We start from the raw sequence: 26,977 nt of genomic DNA, 5'->3' as shown, positions 1-26,977 counted from the left end.
TTCAGTCCTGATTCAGTCCTGATTCAGTCCTGATTCAGTCCTGATTCAGTCCTGGTTTAGTCCTAGTTTAGTCCTTCTCTTCAGTCCTGGAATCCATCCTAGGTTAGTCTTGGTTTAGTCTTGGTTCTGTGGCGTATGCAGCACATAAAGTTTGGTATAATCTCGGGTTAACGGGAGGGTGCGGTGTTGTACTGCGTGGGTGCGAGTCTCAAAAATGGACCCGTGCAGGACTCTGCGCTGTAGGGCTCCATTACAGAATAAATTAATCTTTGGTTCGTTACATAAATAAGGAGGAAAATAACAAAAGGACAACAGCAGCAATACGTTTTAAGAAGGATGCAAAAAGGGTTAACTGTCCTGTCTGAGAAGAAATAGATATAATAATTGTAAAATATAAAGTTGACTACTTCGCGGATTTGACCTATCGCGGGTTATTTTTAGAACGTAACCCCCGCGATAAACGAGGGACCACTGTAATCACTATATCTCCATACTATAGATTAAAACGCCCATGTTTGAGTTACTCTTTATTATTAGTCTGTCTATATTTTCAGAGCTCAAAATGCTTTGTTCCACCTTGTCATCAAATAGAAGTTTTCAAACTAAGAGCTACCTTTTCTTCAGTAGACATTGGCAATTCCAAGTGATTCTAGTGAAGGTATGTAAATGTCATAATATTGAGCCCTTTAACACTGATAAAAGTGTTACATTACCTGTCCACTCTAAATTCTTACATTCTGTACTAGAAAAGTCTGATGTTTTATTTATGACGCAGCTTGTACTTGTTGTATAAAGTTTGCCGACAGCCTGAGTTATAAGTAATAGATTTTTGTGTCCGATGCATTTGCTGACATTTCTGCCTCTCTGCTCCTGCGGGCTGGGGGCTGGGGGGCTGGCTGGTGGGTGGGATAGTGGTTGGGCACAGTGCAGCTCAGGGAATAACTGCTTTGGCTGTATCCTTTCAGAGATCATCCCCCGATCCATCCTCATGACCACATTTGAGGGCAGCTACTACCTGCTGTGCGCGCTGGGAGACGGGGCGCTCTTCTACTTCGGACTGGATCTCAGCACTGGTACGTTCTTCTGTCTCTGATAATGTTAGTTTTAAAGCAGACCTATTATGCCAAATTGACGTTTTAGAGCTTTTAACCCTGTTGTAGTCGTTTCCTCTTCTCATTTACCCTGTCAAAGTATTTAGAGTGATTTGTGCAGGTTTGAGTAATCTTCATCCTCCTGTATTCAACACGTCATTGCTCCGATCAACCCTCATTTTCCCTGCTGCCTCTACACTATATTATTCATAGGGATGTAACGATATCTAAATCCCTTATTGTAGAATAGCTCATGATATTGTGTCTACGTTCATAATAACATGACTGACAATTAGTAATATGCTTTGGCCAGTCATCAGCCATTTATTGTCATATTTTAGGATCATGTAGAGCGGGTTAATATGAACATTTTAAGACCAAAATGACAAGGGTCACTGCAACAGTGACAGGGAGAGGGGCCACAATATTCCAATGTAAGTCAATGAAGGAGGAGCTAGAAGAGCCTGCATGTGAACTTCCTATTTGGAACGCGGTGGCTAGCACGTTAGCTACCGGTATGTCCATTTCTATATACAGTCTACAGTTGAGGCTCATCACAAAGCACTGTTGTGGCTTTTTTGATTGGTGTAAGAAGCTTCACAAGTTCCATAGCATTTGCAATGCTGACTGTGTCCTAAGTGTCCATTTCACATGACTCAGTTCATCACTCAGAAGGGCTGCAGCAGCTGCTTGTTGTTGTTCTACGTAGTGTTGCACCGTGTCCAGTGAACTATTCCATCTGGTCACTAGATTGACTATCAGTTTGTACACGGGAAGGTTGAGTCGTTTTTGTTTGGTGGTCAGCGCATCTGTGGCTGTAGAACTGCAGTGAAAAAAAATTGCTACATGTCTGACTCTGCTGAGGAGGCCGGCTCACAGGCTTACCTTTAAACCCACTTGGGAGGCCAAGTTTAGTGTGTGGGCAAAACACTTTATATGAGGAGACAGTTCAGCCTCATTAATTGTTACTCTCATATTGCTTGCATTGTCAGTAACAACAGCGTTCCTTGTGCTATTGTTAATCCTGACCAGTTCCCACTCTCTTACAGCAGATTTTAGCACTTCAGCTATGTTTGCACCAGTGTGCGATTCACTGAACGACCTTGTTTGTAAAACATGAAAACAACTCGCTAGTGTGATGTTCAGTTATTCATAGGAGGTCAACAGCTTGTTGTGATGACGTTAACAGCGACGTCAGCGGACTTGTTTCTTTGAATAAGTTGTTTCTGATCAATATTGTGATTTAAAATGTGCAAATTCTAACAATGATCCACGGGTGTCATAGACTTGAACTACATAGTAGACACAAGCACAATACATCTTCTTTAAGGGCCCGAGGAACACCTTTCTGCCACTGTGATATTGTGATATTGACACAGAAACAACTGTGTGGGAATGTGTCATGCAATTGTTTCCACACAGGTCCCATTAATCTTTAGTGTTGTATTGTCCCTCTTGCAAATGCACCATGCCAGAGTCAACTGTCTGGAATAGTGGCAGGCTGTTATTTCCCATGATTCTTGGTGAAAAATATTCCTAATTGGGGTGAAATAAGTGACCCTGTCTTTCTGTAGCTCCTGAGTCATTACCCAACAGAGTGCTTTGTAAAATCCATAGGTTATGTCTATCTGTCTGCAATACACTGCATAATATAAAGGGCATATATTTCAACAAGAAAAAAAATAGGTACAGGCTCTTGAATAGTAACAACACAGTTAAGCTGTATGTATTATGAAATATGTATGTTGATCTTGTTGGTGTACAACTTTCTTCTGTTATAGACTTGGCCTCCATTAAATTCAATATATACTTGATATATTCTATGCAAAGACATAATTCAATGCTGCAAAGCCGTGGCAGATTCAACCATTTGCATGTAAGCAAAGGAGTGACTGTAACCATAAATATCTATTTAAACTTCCATTAAGTAGTAAAGATATGCGCAGTGCTTATCCTCCAGTAATACATCAGTACATGAGGCAGTGGTAAATAGTTCAATCTGTCTTTGAAAAAAAATGACAACAGTCAGTCTTATTATTGCCTTTGTTTTATTGCAGACCAATTACTTGGACTAAAAGGAAATTGTACTGAACCAAAGTACAGCAGTCCTAATTGAATAGTTTCAGTTCAATAGACTCAGTTCAATTTCTATATTATACAGGCAGGTTAAACCTGAGGATTGTAAATAAAATACATTGAAATACGTGCCATAAACCATACATGATTTTTAATTGAACACAAATCCTCTGGTCTTAAGAGACTCTCAATGTTGCTGCCCTTTGCCTATCATTCCATTGTAATGAGTAGAATCATGCTCACAGGTAGTGTTCACCTCTGCTCCTGAGAGAATCCTGTCCTCCCACACGGCTCTCCACAGCGCTCCACTCATCCGCATTAGCATTAGCCTGTCTGTCTCCTCTCCCACTCTCACACAGGGGCCCTCAGCGAGCGCAAGAAGGTGACACTGGGCACCCAGCCCACTGTGCTTAGGACCTTCAGATCTCTGTCCACCTCCAACGTGTTTGCCTGCTCTGACCGGCCCACCGTCATCTACTCCTCCAACCACAAGCTGGTCTTCTCCAACGTCAACCTGAAGGAGGTCAACTACATGTGCCCTCTCAACTCCGAGGGCTATCCCGACAGGTAAAACATGTGCTTCCATTTCTTATCTGCTGCTAGTGTAGTATGGTTTGTTATGGCTAAGCGCAAGGAAATAGTGAGCATTTACTGGAGACAGATGCCATGATAACAAACATTCTGTAGTGCTGCTCTGGTGCGGTAGGATTACAATTAGGGTTGGCAAAAAATACTATTTTTAAAATATGTATCCCATATGCAATTTATTTCTTATGACATAATTCATCCATGAATACTGGCTTCCAAGTGGACCATTGTCTCATTCTACAGTCTGAAAACAACACATATCCAAGTTTCTAAATACTGTTGTGACTCTGCTGATATTATGATGTAGCTGAATATAAGACCTTGTTACTAATACAAAGTAACAGGTTCAGGCTTTGGCAGATTTACACTACTGGCTTAAAGGGCTTTTAATATTTGATGCAAGTCTGTGGACTTTATTAAATGTGTCTGATGATGTCTGCTACACAGAAGTAGTTTATGATGTGCATTAGATCTTCGCTAGGGGTGGGAGTAAAAAGTTACGACTTCCTCCTACTCCCTTTTGAACATATTGAAACATACTGATTGTATTTCTTAATTGTCCATGTTACTTTATGATTATGTAGTTTAAAACCGTTGTTTGAATTAAGTTATTAAATTTTATTTTATATATATATATATATATATATAAGTATAGATTATTATTACATTATATGCCTCAAGAGTGTGACATTTTTATAATCTAAAAAATCGATTCGATAATAGAGAATAGACTCAATACTCAATACCGATTTTTAGACCCAAATGATATTTACACACAAAATAATAGTATTACACTAGTAAACTCATAATTAATAATAATAATAAAAAAAGAATTCAGTATCAGTACTTAAATGAGTATCTAGTTTTGCTACTAGTTTTAGTTTTGATTAATATCAATAATATAGTATCTGAATTTCAATACTTTTGGCACCGCAATGACCAATACCAATTAGTTAGCAATAGACCCACTTATTTGATACTGATGCATTCTTCTGTTCTACTACTGCCTCTGTTAACTACTACTTGTGTTAATATTCCACATCTGAGCTTCATCACAGTCTTTATTCTCTATGTAATTTCATGTCCTTTTCTCCCTCACAGTCTGGCTCTGGCTAACAACAGCACCCTGACCATCGGCACCATAGATGAGATCCAGAAGCTGCACATCCGCACAGTGCCTCTGTACGAGTCTCCCAGGTCAGAGCACTCAGACGCTCCCGCTCACACCTTGTACAAATAGGATTCAGATAGCTCATATTTGCACTCGCTTTCCTCCCGCTTCTAGGGTTTGCTCTGATTTGATTTGCCTTTACCCGCTGTTCCTCTTCGCTACATCTACTATAAAAGATTTCATGTGCTAAAAGTCTGAGGCAGAGCCGAGAGTATAACTTTTTAAATGAATAAAGCCCTCCTTTACCCCTCTGGAAATGTCATTAAAATGAATCCCCGTCATCGTGCCAACAGATGTACAACTTCTCATCGTACATTCCTCACCTTATTGCAGTAGTTTGGGTGCATTTTGGAACATTTTTAGAAATATTCAATATACACTCAGTCCATAAAACAAATAAAAAAACGAACAAATCTTTTTACCAATGTCTATGGTAGAACAAAAACACACATCTATGTTTTAAAAACCTTTTATCGATGAATTGCCATTTTCTAATGTGCATTTCCTGATTATCAGACAAAAAAATGCTTTTTAATTAAATGCAAGCAATACACAGCAGACTTACTTTGACCTCAAGCTGCTTAAACAATATATCTGTTGTGGGACAAGACACATTAAGCTCAAATTCGTATGGAAAAAACATCAGGTACAGAGCTTTTAAAGGCTGCAATGTGTAACTTTTCTGGTGGAGGGTCCGCCAACTGCTTGTCTTTACGGAGATGTTATTACTTTGTCTGGAATGTTTCACAGTATATTTCTTTCATCATTGAAACCAAACCAGGCTGAGCAACAGGTCAGATCTGTGGAGAGGCAACCTTGCGTACGGGGGGAGGGGTTGAGAACGGGTTTCAGAGTGGAGAAATCTGAGAACGCCGGTGTTGCGTTGTTGTGTAGACAAGCAAACCACAGCTTTTGGAAAACGATGACGTCCAGATCCTGTCATCGGCAGGGTCCTCTGATGCAGAGAAGGCTGCATCCCTCAAACTGGCCTCCATGGACCGCAAGACCATTGCCGAAATGTGACAGGTGTAGCCTACTGAGCCGCTCCTGTTGCCCAGCAACCGAGACACTGTTAGTGTAGCTGATACATGCTACACTAAAATGTACATGATCCTCCAAAACACCAAAAAGCACCAATACAGGGTTTGGTTCAAACCTAATTATTGAATACCTGGGATAGAGTGTTAAAAATGTTCCTCCTGTAGGTTTGCAGACATGAGCAGGACCAAAACATGTGGCCGAGGGACGTCTCAGTCAGGTCACATCGGCTGCACAATGGGCTAACTTCAGGATACATAGAAGATAACCTGGCCCTGGAGATATGCATTCGATGTACACCTTTGAATTGAATTATTCATGGAGATTCTTAAGTTTATGGCCCTATAGTGGAACATTCTAGGCACTTCTCCGTGGAGACTCGCCACCGGGCAAGTTACCCAGTGTACCTTTAAGTTTTTAGTTTTACAAAGTTTGACTAGTAAATGAAAATATGCAACTTATTGTGCCAAAAAGTTCTATTTGTAATTCTTTCCCACCCCCTGCTATTCAGCTGTCTGTCGGTCAGTGAGTTCATGTCAAGCCTTGGTAAAAATAAGAAGTAATGGACAGTCTATCAGCAAAAACCGCATCTCTTGTTAAAAGTGCATATGATCAAAATAGAATCCTCTGCTCCTATTATCATGTAGCGCATTATCCAGCCCCTTTTGTCCGCATTACTTGTTTTTCACTCCCCTTCTCTGTGGCCTGGTTTCCCGTCCTCCAGGCGGATCTGTTACCAAGAGGTGTCTCAGTGTTTCGGAGTGCTGTCGAGCCGCGTGGAGATCCAGGATGTGAGCGGGACCACGTCTGCTGTGAGGCCCAGTGCAAGCACCCAGGTACAGTTACATCACATCACAAACACATGCAAACACACGCTAACACACACACTAACACACGCCAGCTCTGACCCTTACGCCACCACTCAGTGTTGTTGCAAAATCCTGTTGGGAGAATGCAGTAGGCTCATGGTCAGGTGATGTACTCTGCAAAGTGTAGTATCTGGCCTTGGGTGAAAACAACTTAAATCAGGAATTATAATTTCAGTGATTTACTAGTTTAGATACTTTTTACATTTTTCATTGTTCCAAGAAGATTTAGCTTGAAATAAGAAGCCCCATTGACAATCAATTAGCCAGAAACCTCTTTAATCAAGTAAATTCTAGACAAATCTACTGAAAAAATTGAATTATTAGAACTTTTAACCATGTTATAACTGTGTTTCATCGTCAAAAATATACCTGCTGTTGTATATTTTGCTTTATTCATGCTTGTTTGATGAATTCTGTTCATCCGTAGTTCATCTGCTCCCTCTGAGCACCCAAAAAAAAAAAAAAACACAAAATTTTAAATTTCCCATGATTGTTATATAATAGGTAAAGGTCTGGTTATCGTCAGACTTGCCCTTAGCATTTCTGCCTTCAAATTGCGTTAAGCATGTCGGAAGAGGTTGCCTAGTTACGTTTTTTCAATAGTAATTCTAATACCAGGGTGGCTGCGGGGTCTTAAAAGTCTAAAAGAGGTCTTAAATTTCATGTTCCTATATTAAGGCCTTAAAAAGTCTTAAATTATGTTTTCCAAGTCTTATTTTTTTCACAAAGTCTTAAACTTCATTAGACTATTTTTTGTAAACTCAACCGGGCTGCAGTGGAGGGAGGAAAAAAAAAACACAACATTAAATAATGTAACTTGAATGAACGTTTTAATTTGGAGAATGCGCAAACAGTACTTTGGTTTCTGGCGCCGGCAGCAATGAGTAAACATCAGTAGAGTGGAGGAAGATATTGGATGGATCATGGGGAAGTGTAGGTTTAATCCCCAGTGGCTCTTAGATTCTAGATATAGTAGTTGGCTGGTCATTATTGAAATTGGATATGGTGTTTTTCCACCCGCATAATGGGTGCGATGTTGGTCTTAATTTTCATTTAAGTGGTCTTAAAAAGTCTTTAAAAAGTCTTAAATTTGGGGTAGTTAAACCTGGGGATACCCTGAATACTAATAGTGATACTTGCTACTAGATTGCTTCCTAAGCACTGTTCCCAGTATAGGGAGTTCATCGGAACAAGGTGTGTCTTGCAGGAACACGGCAATTATTTCAAGGTCTAAAACATGAGATTCCAGGTACCCAGAATGGCACCCAAGAGCACGTCAACCACATACCATATAACCATACACATAATGTCTATTATTTGTCCCATACGATTAACATCCAACTTAAACTGCAGTAAAACACAATCTAGTATGGTCGCTGATCTCTTGATTTGGTTAAAGAAATGAAAAAAATCTCTCCCCTATCACAACTGGTCCAGAGAAACATTAAACCCCTGTGGAGCTATTTCACATGGACCAAGAAAACCAGAAAAAGGAGTAAGCCGGGCTATTTCAAGGTTGGAAAAGTGTTTGAAAACACCTGAAATTGTAACCACAAACACAGATAAGCGACTATGCAGTTAATAAGAGTTTGTGTGATCTATGCTGAGCAAGAAGTTTTTGTAAATAGCAAATATAAAGTATAAGTAGTTTTTAAAGTTTTTCTTTCTTTTATTTAGGAGAAGTTGAAACCCTGCCTATACAACCTCTTCATAGTTGCTCGTGTTCTTTCTGAAGTGAAGAAGTGCGGTTTATAAACACCCAAGGGCTTGTTTGCCTGCACTGTTATCTGATACGCTGACTATGTAAAAATATTTATATCCGACTGGGGGCCTGCTGATACAATAGATGAAAATTCCTGTTAGCCGTTAGCGCTGCTCTGAAACGTTGATTTTGTTCAGCAGCTGTTTTTGTAGATCATCTAAACAAATGAAATCTGACATTTTGTTTGACAGACTTGCTTACATGGTTGATTAAAATGTGTTAAAAAGTGTAAAAAACAACAACAAAAAAAACATTTAAGGCACCGTACGTGAAATATTTGATCGAAATTAGGTTTGAAGTGGTTCAAACTTATTCACGATCCTAACATTTCAGACTCTCTATTGTCTAGTATCTGTCTTTGATACTTTTGGCAACACTATTCCGTACTTGTTGTATCCTAATCCTAATTATTACTGTAATGTTAACAGCAACTAGCATGCTAACAGTGCACCAGTTCTACTTCATGGTTCACGGCGGATAAAAATGGTATACGATTAGATGGTGACAGCACACAGCGGCGACATTTTTACTTTTACATCTGTACTTTTTTTATTACATGACAATATTTTATAACGGCGCCAATAACCAAAAATCGCTACTTGCTGTATTTTGGCCTGAGTCGACTCGAGTGGCCAGATATGTGTGGGATGGTATATGCTGCCTGCCACTGTATCCAAACCTAGCATATGTCAGAGCTAAGATGTCTCCTCTTCATTCTAATTGCTGCATCTCGCTGGCAGGAGGAAGGTGCAGACTTTGCAGAAAAAAAACAGCAGTATACAGAAACTACATGGACTTGTATAATATCTCAATCTAGTGGAGCTAAACTTTTGACATGGAAATGCAATAATTATGATATGATAAATATTGGCTCTCTTAGTTGTGTTTTTGTTGGTACATAAAAGCATAAGTTGTCTACCGTATTTTTTGCTCCGGAGTATAAGTCGCACCAGCCAAAAAATCTGTAATGAAGAAAAAAAAAACATATAAGTCACACTTTTTGGGGGAAATTAATTTTATGAAATCACAGACCAGGAACCAACATTTTATCTTGAAAGTCAAGTTCTAGTAATAACAATAGAATAGAGAACAACAGACTGAAATAGGCGTTAATATGTTAACGTTACATAATTAGTTATACAGATAATTACAGCATAAACAATAGAACATAAGTTTACCAAAGTCTCGATCTCACTCCAAATCACTAAATTCATTGAATCCATTGAATTCTTCATCCTCGGTGTCACTTCTGAGCATCTCCGCGCAACTTTGGTTGTCACTGAAGTCCAGGCTTTGTCATCCAATCACTTCCAGGAAAGTTGCATGGTGCCCCCTCTAAGTTGCCATGAAGCAGTGTTCTCCATTCCCGCTTTCTGCCAGTCCCTCATAAGTTTCTCGCTCACTCCAAACTTTCTTTCTGCTGCTGGATTACTGTTTTCTGCTGCATATTTCACTACCTGCAGCAGGACAGTGGCTTTTTCTGCAGGAGATATGCACAGAAAACTGACACACAAGCCTAGCGCCCTCTCGTGACTGTCAGTCTGTAAATTTTAATATATAAGAGTATAAGTCGCAGGACCACCCAAACCATGAAAAAAAGTGCGTCTTATAGTCCAAAAAGTACAGTATTTATGTAGGTGGGTGTTCAGAATTGCAAATCTGGTCTAGGTCTAGACAAATCTACTGAAATTAAAGGCCACATTTTATGCAAAAGTGACTTGTTTGAGCTTTTAACCTTGTTATAACATTGTTCCATCATCAAAAACATATCCACAGCTGTATCTTTTGCTTCACTCAAGCTTGTTTGATTAATTTTGTTCTGTACATCTGCTCCCTCTGAGCACTCAAAACAAAACAAATACAAGATTTTGAATTTGACATGATTGTTATATCGTAGGTGAAGGTCTGGAGGTCTCCTGAGCTGTTTTTAAATCCGTAAATTATCGTCATACTCGCCCTTAGCATTTCCACCATCAAATCGCATTTATCTTACTCTTAGTTGTGTTTGTGTTGGTACATAAAATCATAAATTGTCTATGTATCTGTGTGGGTGTTCAGAATTGTAAATCTGGTTCTACAGTTTCAAACGAGATAACAAATGCTGTTTTTTCTTTTTATCATCTTGTTTTTTCTTTGAGTTATTTGAGTATAAGGCCTGTATTTAAAATCGTCTCCTTTGTCAGCTCCACAGTGTTGTCATTTTGGATGTTAATTAGACCAGGAGTAGTCAGTAGTCCAATAATAGGGATGCTGCTTTTTCAGTTCCGATACAGAAACTTCGTTAGTATATAAACAAATACCAGAGCAGCCACTGAAAATATTATTTATATGCTTAAGTTTTGTTTTCCATTATTGTTTCAACAAAATGTGTGAATGTTATTTAAACACCTTTGTACTGTAAATTACGAGATGTTCTGGGCCTGGATTAGATACCAGAATTTGTATCTATACATCCCTAGCATGAGGATTTATTCACAATATAGCAATATATCTTCTGAAATTAAATGTTTATTGCTTTACATTAGTGTCTGACGATCCATATTTGACAATCCTAATCACAATACTGAGTGTGGATACTGTGGGAGACTGATTATTATGCAAAGTGATCTTTCTACCATGTTATAACATTGTTCCCTCATTAAAAACGTGCCTGAAGTGGGTTGTCATTCATGCATGTTTAACTAATTTAGTGATTTCTCCCGGGTACTATTCGAATCCTCCTTATGGTTAGCTGTAAGATTCTGTCTAATGCTCAGCCTACAAGCCTTCGTCACCTTGCCCTTGCACAGCCATTTTCCATAAATATACAACAGTAGGATACAAAACAATACACTTAAACCTCACAAACCTGATGCAATGTGCTGTTATTTCATTAGCAAAATACTCACTAGTTGTGTTGTACTGTGATTGTGGAAGAAAAGTAATTATTCTCTGGTTTTAGTATTCATTCTGGCCCCCTGCTGCTATCCTTGGTTATCTCAGCTGTACCTGATATGATCATCCTTTGAAACAATGACCACTGTTTTACCAACGGGGAGTTTATGAGGGTGCTTTGTTATTGCTGTGACATTCCTTTTCAATATTTAATCTGCATACCTCTTTGTGTACAAAATACCAGGGATGGGACAAGATCTTACGAGACAAAATTGCCACAAGATCGTGCAAACATACTAAAACTACTATTTGTGAGAGTTTTTTCCTCATGTTTTTATGTGTTTACTGAAAAAATCGTACTGGCAATTTTTTTGAGAATGTATAGTCCCCAGAAGCAGTTACAATGACAGCAGACATATTAAATAAAGTAAATGGAAATTGTATCTCGTCCCACCCCTATAAAATCCCTTTGTTTGTGGTCAGCTTCACAGGCACGCATGATGTCTGTGCAGGAACCAATTTTCAATCAATAAAGAAACCACTACAGCAAACAAACATGAACTTGGAATTTTTCTTCCACATGATCTAAATCGTTACTGGTGGAGGGCCCGCTACCTTCTTGTCTCCATAGAGATGTTATTGCTTTACCTGGAATATTCCATGGTATGAGTTTAAACAATATCGATCTAGAATTTATGAATTACTGGTGTTTCTGTTTGCTAAAAAAATTGTGACCAGGAGCAACATTCCACAAATCTGAACTGTAATTTAGCGTACCATAGTGCTGTAACTTGCTTGTCTCCCTTGTTATGGCCACATTTAATCTATACGATGGAAGATTCTAGAAATGTTATGCAGTGTAGCTTTAATGTAATCCTTAGAATGTGTAATCCTCACAAGTGCTTTTTGTCCCCTCCTGCAGGCCCTCTCCAGCAGTGTGAGCTCCAGTAAACTGTTCCCCAGCAGCACCTCTCCCCATGAGACCTCCTTCGGAGAGGAGGTGGAGGTGCACAGCCTGCTGGTGGTCGACCAGCACACCTTTGAAGGTTTGACACGCCACACTGGGCTCTGGGCTTAAAAGGGAGAATAAGATACTGTGTAAGCAGGTCAGAGCTGTGGGGGGTGGCAGTGGTGCAGGGGTTAAGTAATCACCTACAAACCGAGAGGTGCCAGTGCAAGCATTGTTGTGTCCCTGGATAAAACACTCCACCCCCAGGGCCCACTACAGACAGTAAATTTCCATATTCAAAGATTTTTCTGATATCTAAGCAGTACTTATTTTAGTAGAAATAGACGTGTTATTAAAACAAAGTGTGATATATTGCTGAAGACTATATACATGATAAACAATGATACTAAAACCAAACCATAAAGCAGAAATATCTCCCAAAAGTCTTCTAAATGTACAATATTGTTAAAAATATATGAGCTGCAATAAATAACAGAAAGCAACCTTTAATCATCTTATCATAATACAGAAATATTACCAAAAGTTTCCAACTAGTACAAATGAAAAGTAACCGCGATAAATATATCCTCAGAAAATATCATTCCAACTTTCATATACTGAACAATAAGTTGATATAGTAATTACTGTGACAGATGTAAGGAGAAGGGTATTTAGTGTAGTTTTAACCAGGCAATACTAAATCTGAGACTCCCCCATAGGGTTTTTTGTACAACTTAGATAAGAGGTTCGTTCCCACGCCCTATTTTGCGAAATAGACTGGCAGCATTCCTCTCCAACATGATATACTGCTTCTCAAACAGTGGTACGCGAGCTCCTTCAGGTGCTACTTGGACAACTCTTCAGTTTGTGGGTTTGCCTCATTTAGAATTCATTTTTTCCACTTTTTTGTCCCGCTTCGGATAATTACCTGTTTAGAACTACAGTGGAAATGATGTAGTCCACCTTTAAACCTTTTAGTCCCAGATTAGACCTTTAATAGTCCTTGGTTTAGATCTGGCAGTATTCAGAAATCCAATGTTTTCTTTGGTGCTACTTGGAGTGAAAAGTTTGTGAGCCACTGTTATGAGACTAATAAAGATGGTGTTATCATCATTATAAAATACAGAGGAAATTGGCTCTGTGCACAACAGCGCTCAGCTAGCTCATCATTAGCGTCACTGCTTCCTGTCCTATTATATCTCTATGGGGTTTTCGCTGAGTCGCGCTAAAATTAATAAATACTTAAAGGTCAGGCAGTGGACAGTCAGTTGTGGGTGGATGTCACTGACAGCATGTTAAAAACTTTACAAATGAGGGGACAACTTGACTAGAGGACGCTTCCTATGTTTATAAAGACAGGTGTTTGTGTCTCACTGCGGACGCTAATGCTAATTTTGAGGCATAATATATTTAAAAAATAACACGACAAACTGAAGTCACTGAGTCTTTACTTTTTATGTTAAAGTTAAAGGGCCCATCTCATGCAAAATCAACTTTTCAGAGCTTTCTACCTTCTAAGAGTGATGTGTGGGCCTTGTATTTGTCGCCGAAGTGGTGTTTAGATTGATTCGGCATTTTTTTAAGAAACTGCAGCGTATTTCTGCCACCCCCCCCCACGTGACAACGAACTAAAGCTACTACAGCGACATGGCAGCTACACCTATGACGCATTTGACGTAGCAGAAAGCGCTTCACACTCGCCCCCACTCCACTGCCTCCGCCCCGCGACAGCATAAGATGATTGTTCTACACTGCAGTGTACGGGATATAATAAGTTTATCTACTAGTGTTTATTAATACTTTACCAATCAGTAATGTTCAGCTGATGTCGACGCGGTGCTTGAGCTTCGTGCACCTCAAAGTCCTCGTCCGATTCCGGGTCCAACACATGCGGCTGAATGCGCTGTATCGCTACGTCACATTTGGAGGGCGGAGCCTGTGCTTTCTCAGGACGGGCGGGGGGATGAGCAATAGTCGACCTTTCATAGTTCTTGGTCTGTGACTGCCTCTAAGAAATCAGTAAGATTTCATAACTATTGTGTAATGGATGTTCCAAAACCCAAATTGTGCTTGTAAATGTGCAGATACAATGTGAAAAGAGTTATTTTGCAGGAGATGAACCCTTTAACATTTTAATAAAGTTAGTGTTGGAGAATCAGTCAATCAACTCAAAGACATAAACCCTCAGAATCCTGTCATAGTGTTGTCCATTCCAGTGCTGTCCAGTCTGTCTATGCCTCTATTGTAGGGAGTATTATACCTCTGATGACGAAGATAACAAGGACTGAGTTGACAGTGTGGGACATTACATAAATGCAATTTCTCTATCCGTTCATCTGAGACACAGTGAGCTTAGCCAGCATTCCCTGGGGGTGAAGCTAACAGAAGGCACTGCTCTGTCTGAAGCTGTGTCACTCATGTTAGAACAATAAAACTTTATTTGAACACCAATTTAACTGAAGTACTGATTTAGTTGGAGCTACAACAGGTGAGCTCATTTGTGTTGTTAAACAGCTTTTCAGTCGATCACTCTCAAGTTTTTTGTTGAAAATCAAACACCTAAGTGGGCCCCTGCATGCTCTCATTGATTACAGGCTTTTGAAAATGTTTTGCTTCAATTAATTTTTTCACCAAGTCGCCAAATGCTGAACATTCTGCCATAGTACGGTGACCAGGCGTCCCTATTTAACGGGGACAGTCTCAGTTTTGAGCCTTGTGTCGCTTGTCTCAGCACAGTTATCCAAAACAATTGATTAGATGACTTTACAACATATAAACTGTAACAACTCTAGAGCCACATCAGCCCGTTTTAGATTATAATGTGTTTAATTCAGTTTTGCGCAACTCTCACAGAAACAAAACTTAAAACCGCATCGCTAATTTGCATAAACTAAGCGAAGATAAAACTACAGCTCTTGTGCGCTGATGCGGTCAAGTTTTGTCAGATTAAAAGACATGACTCAGTGGAATACAGGTTAGTGTGACACCGTACGGGGGGGTGGGAGGTGGGGACTCGTCATCGACACTGCGCTACTCTCACCTGGCAAAGCTTTTCCCACTGGACACCGACACACATGTGCTGTTTTGTACACTGTGCACATGGCCTCCGACTTGTCCTCCAACTTGTCCCGAACGGAACGGAAAGCGTGGAATTTCTTGTACAAGTCATCGTTGCACATCGTTCGTATTTGCACTTCAGTACGTTGCAGGCTGACCGACATGTACGGACCCCTGTTTGGTCACGCTACGCAGAGCAACCTACATTCGGTTTGTCGATTTAAAATGAACGTAACCGATGAAATTCTTAATGATCAAGTGTCGATTAATCATGCCCATCCCTAGTAAACAAAAAAGCAGAAAAGCTGCTTAATATGACCAAAGCACAAAGAAAGTGCAACTATACTGACTCACGTTAGTCATGATTGGGCCGAGTGCAGAACAGTTTTCCTTAATTACGCTCTCATTTCACAATTTTATTATTACCAACCGCCCCAAACCAGGCATGTCCCAGTTTTTGAGTTTGAAACTCTAGTCACCATACGCCATAAACATACATGTAGAACGCCCCAGCTTTTCTGAGCCACTGAAGAAGTCAACACCTTCCTTAAATAGTGTACTAATGTCTTATTACTTAGTGTGATGTTTCCCAGACCAAAGGAGTATCAGGTCTATAAAGTACGCTATTAGCTGAGACGTGGAGTGTTACATCAAAGCCTTATTTGTGCTTCCCTAAACACCCAAATCACATGCTTATGAGGCCATTAAGGCTCTGATCACACACACAGGGCTCACGCATGTCTCTTGCATGCGGTGGGTAACTAATGTGAACGGCTGCTTTGCAATGCTGATTCTGCCGCGTCAAGCTTTCCTTTCATATAGATGAGTACCACAGCGGCATACATTAACCTCTATCATATGTTAATACATGTAAATCAGTAACTGCAGTTTATCCATACGCCCTCCTCTTGAGTTAGTGTACTGCTAGTGCTGCTGTCTAAAAGGGCTGCACCATTTGGTAAATATGTAACTGCGATTTTTCTGAGGAGCGCTTTGATTAGATTTGCAATGTGCGTTTTAATTATTGGATTCTGTTCAAAGTTCACATTTGAAACGCATCCAGAAGAATTGGCAAAGGCTGGCACACGAATACAAGACTCACATTTCAGAACATGTTTGTGCAGATCTACACTACAGGGCTAACAGTTTTCATGCAGAATACTATACCAAAAATATGAAATCAAATAAATAAATAAAAATGTGAGCCCAAAATTGGAAAATTAATCATGAAATGTATATATTAGAAATTATCTTTAAAATCTTGTCTCGTTCTCATGGACCCAATCTTGTATCTTGTTTCGTCGTGCGGAAATTCTGTCCTGTTCCATCCCTAATACTGAGGAATATACTTGATACTCCACACCGGTTCTGATACCAAAATGATAATTAACACTGTTTATTTAGACAATAGAATGTGATTTTCAAAATGAAATCATAGTACTTTCATTTAGATAGACCTTGTGGTTTTATATTTGTGTAAGCCTTCAGTCTCTATATTACATAAAGGTCCATTACAGTGGGTTTGTACTAGTCTATGTGCTCTTACCCTTGTTCTGATACAGCTCAGTATGATTAAATAAAAATAAATAAATAAATAAAACTTTTTGTATAGCACTTATCATACATGATGTAGCACAAAGTGGTGTAAAGCTATTCAGTTAAGGTTCAATTAATCAATGAGTATCTATTTTTGATACTTGTTTTAGTATCAATTGGTATCTCAATTTTGATACTTTTGACAACTGTATTAAGGCAGGACATGTGAAGGAAATTATCCTACTTGTGCCTTTGCAAATGGATGCATGATACCAATACTGGTCCCATGATATTAGTTAAACCCATACCCTTTAATCTTGTCCTAGACTTACATCAGCCAATAAATAGACTGATGTAGGTCTAGGACATATCATAATCTTTGAACTTTACTTCATACAAAGCTGTTCAGTAGTTAGCGGCAAGATAAATAACAATTACATAACACAATTGGATCAAATTTGTAATAATTTGGAGAAAAAAATGCCATTCTCAGTGCGTACACTGGTTTTTACAGCTTAAATATCGATATCGATTTTGGAGCTTGAAAAACTGGATTGGTGCATGCCTAGATTTGTTAATTGCATCCATTCAAATCAGCCCTAGTTTCAGTTAGGGATGGGCATGATTAGTCGACTAATCAATAATTGATCATTAAGAATTTCGTCAATTACGTTCATTTTTAATTGACAAACTGAATGTAGGTTGCTGTGCATAGAGACCTGCGTCTGACAGCGCAAACACTGGAGTTGCGGCTTCACACTCCCACGTTTTGGCTCTGGCTACTTGGAGATCTCTGTACCACTCAATGAGTGTGTTTACATGCACATCTGTATCCCGGTTTCATCATGCTGCATGTATACGCAGTTTCCTGGTTACTGCCACATAAAGAGTTGTGCTAAACCTGCACACGTATGATTTCTGAAAATATAAATCAGCTCCAACGCAACACACACACACAGAACAGACTCACTATCATCATCAACATTCCTCAGAAAGAATACTGAATTCCACTGAGTTCTGTCCTTTAGTCTGACAGCATCTGAACCACATTAGTGTTTTTTGGGTTTTTTTGTCGCTTAGTTTATGCAGATTAGCCATGCGGTTTTAAGTTTCATTTCTGTAAGACTTGTGCAAACACATTATAATCTCAAACAGGCTGATGTGACTCTATATATTCTATAATTGAAAATCGATCGTTAATTCTCCCGACGATCGATTAAGAAAATTTCATCAAATGCCCATCCCTAGTTTCAGTTTTACATCCTAATAGCCACACTTCACAAATTCTGTATGTGTTAGAACATTTTCATCATTTGCACTAACAAGCAGAAATTGCTATGTAGCATTATGTAATCAATAGGCTACAGGGAGCGTCAGTTGAGCCCAAACTAGCCTGGCTAATCCAGCAGTGAGTAATGAGCATAGCACTGATGAAGGTGAGTGATGTGTTTCCTGCAGGCAGACTTAGACTGAGCGGCAGAGGGCACAGAGCAGATAAAGGAGGAGAAACACGCCTCTTATGTGTGGAGCTGCTCTAATTGTGTGAAAAGGAACATGTAGGGCTCCTTGTGGGTAAAAGGTGAACCAGGAGCCCCAATGTCACTGTGTCTTCTGTTCCCATGTGGTCGGACTCATTAGCGCGCTCCACGTCGTATAGAGCCATGTAGGAATGCTTCAGGAAGAATAGGAGCGAGGTGTGGGTAATATGTGGACCAGAGGGGCAGAAAAGAATCCGAAGGTCAGTCAACGCAGCTTACAACTTTGCACCTGTCAGTGCAACAAGGAGTGTTGAGGTTAAGCTACACTTTATTGCCCGTGTGAGGAAATTTGTCTTCTGTCCTCAATGCTCAGCCCACAAGCCTTTGTCATCCATGCACCCACACGACAATTCTCCATAAATATACTAGGGATGCACCGAGCTTTCACTGTTCTGATACTGATACTGATACTTTCCAGAGCAGAGACTAAAAATATAGGATTCATTTCCTTTAATTATAAACTACAAAATGATCCAAATGCATTTTGTAACTGTTATTTCAACCTGGAAAGACTCAGACAGACACAAAGAGAAGTAGTTTTATAGAATGTGTTAGCTTTGGCGCTTAGACCCTGGTAGAAGACAGTGTGATGAAGGGCGTGGCTGGTTATATCACGTTCAGGAGATGTTTTCTCCCCTGGGCCTGGACTTTGGAGGTGGAAGAGGTGAGGCCAAGGAGAGTGAAGGGGACAATGAGAGGATAGGAAGCCGAAAAGCCGAGGGGTTGCTGGTAAGGTTTAAATTACAAAGAGAGGTTAAATGGGGCTTAAATTGGGCGGACTGGGCACTGATTGGACGAAGAGAAGGTGCAGTGAACAGTGGGTAGTGATGTGATGAAGGCTGAGGAGCGAGTAAACACTGGAGAAGCTGTGAGATAGACTGGAGCGAGGGTAGGTCTTCCAGGCTAAATTTACTCTAGCTCCATTTATCATTTGAACTAAGTACTGAACAGCTTTGAAAAAACACGAGATATTTATTTTTTAAGAGATATTTCAGGCCAGTGAATCATCTAATTACACGAGTTTATAAACCAAAATGGGATATTGACTGAACTAATATCTTTAAAACAATATCCGATCCATGAAAATGTTCAGTATCGACGGCGATATCAAATACTAGTATTGTTTCGGTGCATCCCTAAAATGTATAAAAGCTTGACTTGACAAATCTGATGCGATGTGCAGTACTTTCATTAGTGTAATGCATTCTGATTTTGTAATAGTGTAATAGTGAAGGGGGAGTGACATGTTAAATTGTTTTGCCAAATAGATCATTTTCAAAATAATAAAAGTTGGTGATCTAAGTATGTTATGTGTTAGCAGTCAATACACGATAGAAGTAAAATACCCTTTTTTTAACTGAGAAATCTTGCTTTTGTATGTCTTTTTTTAATCATAAACATAAAATTTTAAACCTGCCCATTGACCTACCCAAACGGAAGTCATATTACCTCATATAGAGATTCCTTTTTACAATGCACTTGTTCTGATAGAAAACCTCGATATCCCCAAACTGCAGTCCTACTTACTATTCTGCCGGTGTTTGCTTTTCCCTGTTCTAATCCTCTGCGCTCTGTGTTCGTCAGTCCTCCATGCACATCAGTTCCTGCCCAGTGAGTACGCCCTGAGCATGGTGTCGTGTCGCCTGGGGAAGGATCCGGCTGTCTACTTCATCGTGGGCACAGCCATGGTGTACCCGGAGGAGGCCGAGCCCAAGCAGGGGCGCATCATCGTCTTCCACTACACAGACGGTGGGTCACTTCTTCATCTCCACACGCTGCCTCTCACTCTGGGAAGATTGGATGACCTGGAATACATTTTAGTTGTTTAGAATAGGGATGTAACAATATCCAAATCTCTCGGTATGATACTTTCTCCATATACGTCTTATGTACGATATTTATTCCAATATTTTGTGGAGGCTGACAAAATTGTGAATATGCTACTTTTTTCTTTTAAAATGCCTCGACAAGACTTTGGTTCTGTCATAATCCAAATAATTAAGATTTAAAAGTGCTAATAATTATTTCTTCATGTAATCTGTGATGAAACTGAGCAAAGGATCATGGTCTACAATAGTTCCCTGTTTTTGCACTTTTGTTGCGCTTTTGTTGCAATTTAAGCAGAGACTTTTGACGATACATTATCACGATATTTCCGTTATTGTTACATCCCTAGTTTAGAAGAGTGAAGAATTGGTTTTAGTGAACATTTTTGAGAAAATTTTATATTGCAATATTTTAACCAGTGATGAGATTGTGTTTCTTTAACACAGTAGTGTAAATATCAACTCATCCAGGAGCATTAACATTTGATAAACGATTGTAATATAGTATACCCTGCTAAACTTCATTCAAAAATCACATGTTTTCACGAAATTCAGGAAATGCACGTTAGTATGGTAGTAGAGCTTTTATACTCACCACAATGACATATTTTGCATGTTCTGAATGCATAAGGTAATTGAGGAAAATCTTTGGACCATTGCAAACTGTAGACATGGTAAATGTTTTTTTTTAAACGTTTTTCCACCTTCAAGGGACTCAAAGCGCTTTACATCAAAGAACCACTCACCCATTCACACACACATTCATACACCAGTGTGCACAAACACTGGGGGTAAGGTGAGTTAAGTGTCTTTCCCAAGGACACAAGCTGGAATCGCACTGCCAACCTGTGGGTCAGTGCATTTGGCTGCTAACCAAAGAGAGCGAGATTCAAACCGCCAACCTTCGGATCAATGGATAAACCCTTCAAAAAATTGACTGTTGTTCAAGTGAACTATTTCTGTTTTTCACATTTTCAAAACCATAAAATCAAGCAGGCTACAGAATTAACATTTTCTTTTTTTTTTTTTTTTGTCTTTTTGAGATTTACAGTTACATAATTTGTTTAATTGGAGCTGCTAGTCTTAAAAGCTAATTATATTAAAATATAATCCAGGACTGACTTTGCCGCATAGCTTAGATAACTCCTTGTTGTCATGAAAACAAGTTTGAAATTTAAAATTGAATTTCAATACCACAAAGATAATAAACAACACCCTTGTCAGACAATAAGGTCATTTTTGACTGATTAATTTATTTTCGTCATAGGTGTATTCTGGCATTATTCCACAGCCAGTCATATTTAACATACACTGACTGATAAGGTGTAGGCTGAAGCTTGAACTTATTATGCCTATCTTTATTCCTTTATGATAGCATCATCTGGAAACCAGTTCATTCATATATACAGCAAGAGAAAATAAACAAGTGAGCAAGAGTACAGCATAGTACTATAGCACAAACTAAGTATTATAATTCATGTATCCGCTCAGAGTTAAACATTGAAATTTCTTCTTAAAGTGATTGAGAATGGTGCACAATTTTAGGTCTTCTGTACAATTGTTCCAGAGCTCCACCCCTTCAAGAGATTTACAAAATGTCATAATGTTTGTTCTCATTTGTTTTTGATAAACATCTGTCTGAGCTCATATTGGCTATTTCGGAATTTAAACATATTCTGTAATGATATTTTCAAGACAAAATACCAGTTGTGTCTTTACTATGTGGTCTTATACTAGTTATAATAGTGACAAAGACCATTCATAAACCGTTTAGGAAAGGTCCAATTTTGTCTTTTTTGGCATTTCTTTTAGTATTGAAACATGTTCCTATGAGTATCTAGTTTCAACAGTAGTTTTAGCATCGATTAGTGTCTGGGTTTTGATGCTTTTAACAACCTTACATACACTAGAATAGAATATAATACAATATTCACGTCGGTTATGTTGCACACTTTATATTCTCTCCCAAGACGGCAGCTGAAAATTCAATTCAAACCTAAGAATAAACCTTTATTAACTTTCTCCGCACACAACAGTTAAAGACGTGTGCTCCAAAGCCAGAGACACTCCGGTTCTCTGTGAAGGTGCTGTTCCTCTTTAGGCTTGTGCTGCGTTGTATTTAGAGACAGCTTGATCCTCCACACTGTTGTCGCAGTCAGTGGAGCGTCTGGGCTTTTGTGACTAGGTGCATCCACAGAGCTGTTCTCTATTCCTGTCACATGGGGCAGCTTCCCCCTCTCTCCCATGGACTCTCTGTCCTATCGGCCCTCCACTCTCTCTCTCTCTTTCTCTATTTTCTCTCTTTTTCACTCTCTTTAACTTCATCATCCCCTCATCGCTCCTTATCGCTCCTCTTCCTCCCAGTGATCCTCTCATTCCACGGCACAAAACCCAGCTCTCAAGGTGTTCGGTGTGCAGTGTGCTTTTACTTATCGGCGCCCGAGCTTTACATTCTGCTGACGTTCTTATCGCAATCCTTCTCCATTTCTTTTTTTTTTAAACTTTGCTCACGTCTCTCACACACTGTTCTCAGAGTTATTGTTGTATGAACCATGTATACCATTTAGGAGGTATTGAAAAGTATTAATCTATTTATCTTTTGACCATCATCAGATCTAGAGCTGTGCAGTTAATAAGTTTTTGAATTTCATGACTATTACACTAATGTATTACAAAAAAGTTTTCATATACTGCCCACTAAATCTCTGTTGTTTTATTGACAGAAAACATTACTTAAAGGTCCTATATTACACAAAATTGCCTCTTTTGAGCTTTTAGACATGTTACAATGCTGTTCCCTCATCAAAAACATACCTGGATTTGTGTGTCGTTTGATTCACACATGTTTGAGTAATCCTATATTATTAGACTGTCTGAATCTCCAAAGCTCAAAACACTCTGATCCACCTTATGATGTCATGAAATTAACAGCTATCTTTTACCTTTTGTTGAGGAGAGGTGGGAAATTCCAGGGCTGAAATGATCGGAAGCATTCTAGAGAAGGTGTAAAAGCACAGTGGAGCACTTCCTGTATTAACACATGAAATCACAAGGTGGAACAGACTGGAAGTGAATAGGAGTGTAACGATATCCAAGTCTCACGATAAGATATCGTCACGGTATGAACGTCACGATATGATATTTATTGCAATATCATGGGTAAGCTCACAATATGGTGGGGAGGCTCATGATTAGAGATGTAACAATAACCAAATCTCTTGGTATGTTATTTTCACGATCTACATCTCACAGAACGGTATTTATTACGATATTTTGTGGAGGCTAAACAGCTAAAACTGTGAATATGCTGCTTTTTCCTTTTGAAATGCCTTGACAAGACTTAATCCAAAGAACTAAGACTTAAAAGTGCTTAGAACTGTTATTTCTTCATTTAGTCTACACTGAAATGGAGCAAAGGATCATGGTCTATGTAGTTCCCTCTGTCTGTGTCATAAGTCTTAATTTAAGCAGAGACTTGTGTTTCGATATATTGTGACTCCTAAGTATGTTTGTGAAGAGGAAACTACATTAGAACATAGATCAGAAAATAACCTAATATAGATCCTTTAACATAACACACTATGTACCTTTTCTGGTGGAGGATCTGCCAACTGCTTGTTTTCTTGGCTGGTTTACATCGAATGTCACACAGTATGGCATTAAATTAATTATCTTGTATACTTGACTACAGGTGTTTTAATGCTCTAAAAATACCTAGCAAGACACAGACTTGACCTGAACTGTTGGCATCACCTGCTTTTGGTTTAATGCCATAATGTGGAACATTCGAAGCAAAGCAATATGACATCCATGGAGACAAGCTGGTTACACTGTGCATAGTCCTTTAACTGACACTTCTTAAATAATTATTTCAAATGATCACAATGGGCATTATACCCAAAAAATGTGATCTCATTATCCTTTTTCATCCATAATCCAACATCAGGAATCAGATCATAATGAGTCGAATCAGAAATATGCTAGAAAAAATACTGCACAGTTCTAATTTGTAACTCCCACTCCCTTTTGTCCCCTTCCAGGTAAGCTGCAGACGGTTGCAGAGAAGGAGGTGAAGGGGGCGGTCTATTCCATGGTGGAGTTCAATGGCAAATTGCTGGCCAGTATCAATAGCACGGTAAGAGGTGTCCCAGAACACAGCATGCACATGCCTCGCTTCTCCTCGGACATCGATGACATGTTCAAGTTATGTGTAGCTGCTCAAGTTATGCCTTGTGCGAAGAGTATGTTTCAGATCAAGATTCGTGTATAGTTTGTTAATCTAGTATTACCTTAATACCAGAACATGGTTGTAGAGGTCACCAAAGGGGCTGTACATGTGTTTTTCATGTAAGATATTGTAAAAGTGGCTCTTAAGATGCATTCAGACCGTTGCGTCAGGGCGTTGAGTTTACATGCAAAGTTTTTGTGGATGCGCATCGAGACTATCCTGCGTTTTTGTGGCACGTCTTCAGGTGTCAGTGGTCGACGCAGCATGGCTTGGGGTCATACGCTCTGTTTGCATATCCAGAGTGTCTGAATTCAAAAAGATGAACTATTGGCGTCGGACCAGCCACGTCACCCAATCAGGGATTACTCTCCAGTGATGTAACGATGTCATTATCCACAAGAAGGAGAAGAAAGAAAAAGAAAGGGAATCACAAACATAACAAGAAAGTCTACGCCGTGTCATTAGTGGAGTATAAATATATATACACCGCAGATTCTGCCAATCACTGCCACGGCCAATCGTTAGTAGAGTAGTGACAGCAAAACTTCACACTCTTTTGTCTCTGAAAGTTGTGAGAGGTCTTGTGAAAAACTCTTGCTGGTGAATTATTAGGCTGTTAAGAATGCGTTACCAAGTGAGGAGTAGGTTTGGCACTAATGAACTAGTTCTGTTTCAGTTTTTCACATTGCCACAGTGAATAAAATGTTAAGAACTGGAATATTTTTTTGTTAGCAGAGACCGATCAATCCCAATTAATCCCCAAAGCGTATTTCAGTATTGCGGTTATAACTGTAGCCATTCAAATTGTAATTTTGAGACAGTTGCAATTAGACTCGCAGGCCTAGGGATTCACGATCCATCTTTTTCAGTAGCAGTTTTTCAGTTCGATATCACTACTTTTCCTTCTAAGTATCTGCCGATGCCCGATATTAACTGATACCAGAGACAGAAAAGGGCATTTGTTTCCTTAAGTTATTACACAAGAAATCCGATTGTGTTATACAATTGTTATGTATCCTTCACATAACTACTAAACAGATTTGACTGAATAAAAGGATAAAAGGTCACATTAATCAGCCCATAGAAAGTCTTATTACATAGACTTACGTAGACTTAGACTTAGACAAACTATTGATCCACAAGGGAAATAATTTGAAAACCGTAGCTCACACATCACAATATAATATAATAACGAAGAGTAAAAAGCATAAAGGGTAATAATAAATTCTTAAAAAATTGCAAGAGACAGGTGTCAAATAAAACATAATTATAAAAATGTATATGTACAAGTCAAAATAAAATGGAAAGATAAGTAATAAAATAAAATCACAGCTTTATACAAGAGGTCATAGGAAGACAGTGCAACAATGATATGATTATTGACAGGACATAGTTATCTGTTACATAAGGGTGAGTTGTTGTACAGTTGTAGGGAGTATTATCTGTTACATAAGGGTGAGTTATTGTACAGTTGTATGGAGTATGGTATGAATGTAGTTCTGTATCTTTCAGTGTTTCAGTGGAGCTGTAGAAGCCTGTTGAGGAATGAGCTCCTCTGTCCCTCTATAGTCTGGTGCAGTGGGTGAGTTGTTGTACAGTTGTAGGGAGTATTATCTGTCCCTCTACAGTCTGGTGCAGTGGGTGAGTTGTTGTACAGTTGTAGGGAGTATTATCGGTCCCTCTATAGTCTGGTGCAGTGGTGAGCAGGAGTGTCCATGATGGACAGCAGTTTGTCCAGTGTCCTCACTGTGACAAATGTCTCCAACTCACAGCTGATCACGTGACCGGCTTTACGTTCAGTTTGTCGATGCGTCCAATGTCCCCAATGTGCTCCTCCTCCAGCAGACCACAGCGAAGTCCAGGGCACAGGCCTCCACAGACTGGTAGAAGATCTCCATTAACTTGCTGCACACATTGAAAGACCTGAGGTTTCTCAGGAAGTAAAGTCTCCTCATGCCCTTCTTGAACACAGCATTACAGTTGTCCCTTCAGTCCAGTCTGTTATTCACCTGGATAACCAAGGTACATCCAGTTAAAGCCCCAACCAGGATATCTGTTTAACCAATGCCTGATCCAGTAAATTTTTCAATATCGGCACCAGTATTCGGTATCAGTATAAATGAAAGAAACACACAACTCCAGGTATGTTTTTGAGGACGTAACAACATTATAACATGGCTTTAAGCTCACAAGAGTCAATTTTGCATAATATAGAACCTTTTTAATAAGTTGCTTTCTGAAATGTGTGCAATTGCATTTCGGCCTAATATTTAATAGACATAAATTGTAAAATCTGGTATTTTTGACACCCCTTGTGTGTTGATCAACCTTGCCTTCAAGAACCGTGCTCAGAATCCAATGCCCCCTTCAAACC

The 26,977-nt window shown here is 39.3% G+C and overlaps 1 protein-coding gene across 1 annotated transcript in view; it reads left to right on the top strand.

Annotated features, from left to right (window-relative positions):
- Positions 1-26,977, top strand: part of ddb1 (damage-specific DNA binding protein 1) — a 131,263-nt gene that overhangs the window by 51,130 nt on the left and 53,156 nt on the right. The window contains 7 exon segments of the mRNA XM_055154472.1: positions 966-1,073; positions 3,527-3,734; positions 4,857-4,952; positions 6,689-6,800; positions 12,392-12,515; positions 20,134-20,298; positions 24,416-24,510. Of these exon segments, the coding sequence (XP_055010447.1) occupies positions 966-1,073; positions 3,527-3,734; positions 4,857-4,952; positions 6,689-6,800; positions 12,392-12,515; positions 20,134-20,298; positions 24,416-24,510 (908 nt within the window).

This window comes from Boleophthalmus pectinirostris, unplaced genomic scaffold, assembly GCF_026225935.1.
Source record: "Boleophthalmus pectinirostris isolate CB_2022bp ecotype Guang Dong unplaced genomic scaffold, ASM2622593v1 HiC_scaffold_19, whole genome shotgun sequence".
NCBI lineage: Eukaryota > Metazoa > Chordata > Actinopteri > Gobiiformes > Gobiidae > Boleophthalmus > Boleophthalmus pectinirostris.
Note: the sequence above shows the minus strand (reverse complement) of the source record. Positions and strands in the feature narration are given on the sequence as shown.